The sequence below is a fragment of the Manis javanica genome, chromosome 17, assembly GCF_040802235.1.
Source record: "Manis javanica isolate MJ-LG chromosome 17, MJ_LKY, whole genome shotgun sequence".
In the NCBI taxonomy this organism is placed as follows: domain Eukaryota; kingdom Metazoa; phylum Chordata; class Mammalia; order Pholidota; family Manidae; genus Manis; species Manis javanica.
In genome coordinates, this window is record NC_133172.1 from 17,099,490 (window position 1) to 17,106,221 (window position 6,732).

The window sequence follows — 6,732 nt, forward strand, 5'->3', positions numbered from 1 at the left end:
ACCTACCACCTGGAAATAAAGTTGGGTATAACCCTTTCACCCCAAGAACGTTCTGCTGTCAATTTCTTTGGTCACAGTGAACTTGCCCAGGGCTGAAACCCATTGGCAAGACAATTGCACTCTAATGAAAAGTACCCTTGTCTTATTTATATATTAGTATGAGTACATTACCCCATATGTAATTGAATGGAGTTAAATTAAACAAGAAAGGGTTTTAGTTTGGGCTACTTTTAACAAAATACCATAGACCAAGTAGTTTAATAGGCATTTATTTCTTAAATTTCGAGAAGCTGGGAAATCAAAGATCAGACCACTGTCAACTCCTGGTGAAGGCCCAATTCCTTCATTGCAGACAGCTTCTTTCATTGTGTGCTCACATGGCCTTTCCTAAGTGCATACACCTGGAGACAGCTTTCTCTTCTTCTAAGGGCACTATTCCTATCATGGGTGTCCCATCCTCATGACACAGTCTAAAACTAAATACCTCCCTAAGGCCCACCTCCAAATACCATCACACTGGGGATTAGGACTTCAACATCTACATTTTGAGGGGATACATTCAGTCCTTAACTGGGATTTTTCTTATTCACCCAAGTAACAAACCCTCTTTGAATATAACAGTATAAAGCAGGGATGGGTTTCAAATATCTTGTTCAGAATGCTCCTGATGAATGACATGAATTACAATCTCAACAAATGCAAATGTATACTAGGTCTGGGGGCAGAGCTAATATAAATGTATTACTCTCAAAATAAATGTATATATTTAATGCAATTTCAATTAGAATACTAAAGGATTTTTGTAATTGAGAAAATTTTCCTCATTTGATAAAAAGAAAGTTAGCAGAATAGCCAATAAAATGGAAAAACAGCAAGGAAAACTTGCTCTATTATGCAGTATCAAAATACAAGAGGGCTCATGTTAAATAAATGTTATCAATTAATGTTATTAGTATGGGAATAGAAAAATAGTTTAGTGAAACAAGAGAATACAGAAATAGATCTTGGTATAAATAAAAAATACAAGGCAGTTTCAGGTGAAGAAAAGATCATATGCTTAAAGGATTATACAACAGAAGTTTTACTTGAATAGGAAAAGGATGGCATCAGTAAAGAATTAAGAACAGGCCATTCTCACTGACCCATGTCTGCAAAGTTGACCGTAGACTTTAGATTTGCCTTTCTACAAGTTTTCTTGAATACCACCGTAAATTCATTTGCAGCCTGTACCTAGATGGGAACCTGCGCTGTAAATTGGCATGTAGACACTGACAGACTATGTGACTAATGCATCAAGTCTTGGGAAACCTTGAGCAGCTTCCCTGTGTTGAAGTGGGTATCAGTTTTACAACTGTGTGTGCTCCCATGTGATGTTGGCACACCATGCAGATACAGATGCAGTGGATTACTGTGAAATATCCTGGATGAGAATGTTGATGTTCCTAGGTGCTGAGGTAAACCACACACATTCTTTTTCTCCTCTGTGTAGTGCTTAGACCCCAGGAGCTGTGCTTGCTTGGGCAGTAGCAAGACTGATGAACATGTTGTGAAGACACTTTCTTGACAGGACAAAGCTAGTAAGAAACCCAATCCTGGGTTAAAGCCCACTCTGTTGTTTTTTTGACTGCCAGTTCAAATCTGTGATTTCTGCTCGTGGACATTTAGATTGGTGTCAGAGATGTGTGATTTGCTCCTGAACAGATAGATTAAACAAATTATGCTGTACAACCAGAAACCCATCTGGAAGAAAATGAATTTTCATTTCACATGACAAAAATTAAATTTTAGAAATATAAATTTCAGTATATACATTTACATGCTGAAAGAAAACAACTTGCAAGAAATCCTAAGAAATAACATATGATCTAGAGATTAAAATATCTCTGTAACCAATTTATAAGCTTTGAAAAAATTAATGTTTGATTATATAGAAATTTTAAAAATCTTCATGAAAAAATCATTTATTATATAGACAATTTCCTAATGTCTAACATATGAAGAGGTCTTCAAACTTGACAGAGATAAATAATACTATAGACAAATGGGCTGATTATGAAAATTTACAATAAAGTAAATCCAGGAATGGATGAGGTTTATAGTCATCAGACACACATGAATTTAAGTAGTATAATGCCATCTATTTCAGGAATAGAGTTTTTTTACAAAATGACTGATAGCATCTATTAAAGTTTAAAAATAGCACATATCCTTTTATCTGCCAATCTCTTGCCTGTAATCTATTCTCCAGAAATAAAAATGCCTCAAATGTAAGAGTCACTTATAAGGGTGTTTACTGTAGTGCTGTCTGGTGGCAAGATGAATCAAGAGATGGCTAAATAAAATTATAGTACACAGTATCACAGAATAATATGCAGCAGTTGCTCATCCTAGTCTATCTGAGAATCATAATTCCTGTTCCTGGGCCTTGGCAATGGTCAACTATAGGCACCAAAAAGTAATCCTCCTAGCTTGGTCTGAATTAGAGCTCCTAGTTGCTCTGATGACTTTAAAGCTGTGTAAGTACAACAGCAGAACAGTTAAGGAAAATGAGAGAATGTTTAATTGAGGAATAATAGAAAACATAGGATAATTTAAACTCATGTAAAAAGATATGCATGTTATTTAGATACATTACTTCAGATACCCATGAAAACAACCCATGGCATATAGAATCCTAAAACTAACCTTCAAAAATGCAAACAAGCAGTGTAGTGCTATAGTTATATTAGCATTTCATTACTGTGAGCTTGAAATTGATATATTTGAAATCAGCCTAAGGTGTTAAATGTTGCATACTCATTTTTATCACTATTCAAAAAGAGCACTAACAACTTTCTATATGTCAATTTGTTGTGGAAAGGAATCAAGTAAACAAAAATCCTCAAAAAATTTGCTTCAAATAAAAAAATACTGTTTAGGTCTAAGCTTCTTCTCAGCACTATTTTCTCTGAGAAAACAAACAAGGGGGCTTGGAGGCTGGCTGGATTGTGTCTGGCAGAATAGAGAAAAAAATTTAAGAGTAACATGGTTTCCTCATTTAAAAAATGTCACATTTCTAATGCCAACACTGGTTATGTGGACAATTAAAATTTTTGATAAATATTTTAAGTGAAACTCAGTCCTACCAAGTTGGCAAGTATTATCAAATGATATGAACCTTAAATGTACATGATCTAATACATCTGTTGCAAAATCATGCTGTAACTTCTGATTATACAGATTAGTGATATGATAGAATTTAAATAATTGACTTAAGCTAACATCCTAATGAAAAATTTCATATTTTAAAGATATTATTTCAGAAGTATTTTCTATAAAATATTAGCATCTAACTGGGAATGAATATATTATAAAATGTACACCATATACAGCTTTCCTGTTCCTCTTTTACAATTTCCAGAAGTTTAAAAAGAACAAACAGAATAAACATACATATTACAAAGCCCAGAATTAACTAATTTTTTCTTGCGTTTACTTGGAATCTTTATTTTTAATAAGAGTTAGCATTTAGATATAAAAGTGAAGTATCCTTTAACTGCCATGCTTGGTCCCATTTCCTTTCTATCACCTTTCTTTCTAGAGGCAACCATTTTCGGGAACTGAATGTGTATTCAATCCATTCTTCAGAATTTTACATAAAAATGTTCACCCATACAAATGCTTAATACTAGTGTTGGTTAGTATTAATTCCAACTCACAGGTATGATTATATTAATCACTTCATTTTTTACATAATTTTTCAGATCTTTCCATTAATACAGATAAAATATACGAACTGCTAGAAAATGTGCTTTCATTCATCCATTTCACAAGCAAGAGACATTTATTTCCAAATTTTGTTAACTTAATTCTTGCTGCAATGAATAGAAGTACATGAATCAGTTTCTTGGGTACATGTATAATATACTCAGGAGTGGGTACTCTGGAATCTATTTTAGATATTCTTTCCTAGCCAAGGTTTTAACAACATTCTCTTACAAAATTTTCATATTACTAAGTATTGCTTTTTAAATTCTAGTCAGCACTTTTAGATTTCATAATACTTTAATGTCTGATGATAGCAAAGATCTCGTATTTTTCCATATGAAGAATCAATTACCCTAAGACCATTTTTTCAGTCACTCATGATTTCCCTTCCAACTTGTGATACCACCTCTATCAATTTATCAATTCCCCATAAAGACATGCACACATTTCTGGATATAGTATTTGTCACAATCTCTTTTCTATGACTGCATCAAGAGCAAATAATTTTGATGATAATGTATGTAGCAAAACATGTAACAGAAAATGACAATTTTGTCTCTTAATTTCAAATATTTATACCTCTCATATCTTTGTCTTAATGCATCAGATAGGCCTTCCAGAACCACGTTGATTAGTGTCCATGACTGGATTCATGGACACTTCAATGATATCACTCCTCAAAATACAGCATTAATGTTTGTTGTGGAGGTTCAGGTTTTCATACTATGACTCATTAAAATTCTCAGTATTTTAAGTTTTGAGTTGTTGCTGAAGGACTTTCCACATTCATGTCACTTCACTTTCAAACGAATTGTCTCATATATTAGTAACTATGAATTCTGTTGGAGGTTTCTCTGATTCCAAGACATTCATAGAGCTTTAATGAGTATGAATTCTCTGGTGTCTAATATGATGAGACTTCTGGCTAAAAGCTTTCCCACATTCACTACACCGATAAGGTTTTTCTCCAGTGTGGATTCTCATATGTAGAGCAAGAGTTGAGAACTGAGAGAAGGCTTTTCCACATTCATTACAACCATAGGGCTTCTCACCTGTATGGCTTCTCATATGAACAGTAAGAGATGAGCTTTGACAGAAGGCTTTCCCACATATTTTACATTCGTAAGGTTTATCACCTGTATGAATTCTCACATGTACAATAAGTGATGTGATTCTAGAGAAGGCTTTCCCACATTTATTACATTCATAGGGCTTCTCCCCTGTATGAATATTGTGATGTTTAATGAGGTATTGCTTCTGCCTGAAGATTGTTCCACATTCATTACATTTATAAGGTTTCTCTCCAATATGAATTTTCTCATGCTCAGTGAGATTCGATTTTCCACTAAAGGCTTTTCCACACTCCTTACATATATAGGGTTTCTCTCCTGTATGACTTCTCTGGTGTCTAATGAGGCTTGACTTCTGAATGAAAGCTTTCCCACACCCTTTACATTCATAAGGTTTCTCTCCAGTATGTATTCTTTGATGGATAATGAGGTTTTCCTTCTGGCTAAATGCTTTCCCACACTCATTACATTTAAAGGGTTTCTTCCCACTATGGATATTCTGATGTTTAATGAGGTATTGCTTTTGACTAAAGGCTCTTCCACATTGATTACATTCAAATGGTTTCTCTCCTGTATGAATTTTCTCATGCTCAGTGAGATATGACTTGCCATTGAAGGCTTTCCCACATTCCTTACACGCATAGGGTTTGTTCCCAGTATGGTTTCTCTGGTGTTTAATGAGGCTTGGCATCTGAATAGAAACTTTTCCACATTCATAAGGTTTCTCTCCAGTATGCTGTTTCTGATGAGAAAGAAAGTTAACCTTCTGGCTGAAGGCTCTTCCACATTTATTACATTTATATGGTTTCTTTCCTGTATGACTTCTCAAATGTAGAGTAAGGGATGAGACTCTAGAGAATACTTTACCACATTCAGTGCATTTATGTGATTTCTCTCCAGTATGCATTTTCCTATGCTCTATGAGATTTTCTTTCAGACTAAAGGTTTTTCCACATTCATTACATTCATAAGATTTCTCTCTAGTAAGAATTTGATCATGCTGAAGGAGATCTGTTTCAGGCTGAAGGCTTTCCAACATTCTTATGCACAGATATTTTCTCTAATAAGAAATTCTTAGTATTTCTTGACATGTGACACAGACGAAGGCTTTTCCACATTCACTAAATTCATATGGTTTCTCTCCAATATTAATTCTCAGGTTATCTACTGAAGTTGAATTTATGGTGAAAGATTTTTCACACTGGTTATTCTGAGATTAGACGATTACAAACTGGGATGAAACAGCATTCCCATTGCATTCACAATGGTTCTTTCCTAGACAGCTTCTCTCATATTTAAGTATAAATTATGTTCCAAACTCTTTTAAACTGAGTTCCATGCACTGGGGTGTAGTCTTAAAGAATCAATGTCTGTGCTCAGAAAAAATACTTTTCCATTGCCCAGCTTTTCTGAGTTTTCCTTAGCTGTATTTTCATGGAGAAGGATGACACTTAATTCAGAACTCTTTCATGGTGTATCTTTATCTATTTATAAATTTGTCCAGGCCTTTTCTATAAAAGGGAGTATAAAAAAAGTCATCATGACAAGAGTTAATAACTGTGAAATATCTGGTGCCTGACATGTAGTGAATGTCTAATAAAATAGCTATTTTCACCATTAATTCCAATCAGTACCACCTGTGAAATTATCCACTATTTTAAATAAAAGTTCAGAAATGTGCTACTGTAAAACAGACTATTTCAAACCTAGTCTACCAGTATCAAGAAAGTTCAAGTACAAATAACATTCATGGGTGCATGTAGCTTAAATTGCATTTAAATGTAACCCTGTATACTTTCATAAATCAGTAAAATAAGGGAAAACAAAGAACAGGTAACAAACAATATAAAAGGACAAAGAAATAAAAATAAAAAATGAATATAAGGATTAAGGATGCTTACATATGAGACTCCAT

General features: G+C 33.9%; 1 protein-coding gene across 1 annotated transcript; it reads right to left on the minus strand.

The window, feature by feature from the left end:
- Nucleotides 1–253: 253 nt before the first annotated feature.
- Nucleotides 254–6,324, minus strand: ZNF260 (zinc finger protein 260). The gene has a single exon (XM_037013852.2). It carries the CDS (start codon nt 5,854–5,856, stop codon nt 4,627–4,629), a length of 1,230 nt encoding a protein of 409 aa, XP_036869747.2. The 5' UTR covers nt 5,857–6,324; the 3' UTR covers nt 254–4,626.
- Between the last annotated feature and the right edge of the window lie 408 nt (nt 6,325–6,732).

Excerpts from the sequence above, each read along its gene's own strand:
- ZNF260 (XM_037013852.2), bottom strand. The coding sequence starts at position 5,856 with ATGTTGGAAAGCCTTCAGCCTGAAACAGATCTCCTTCAGCATGATCAA.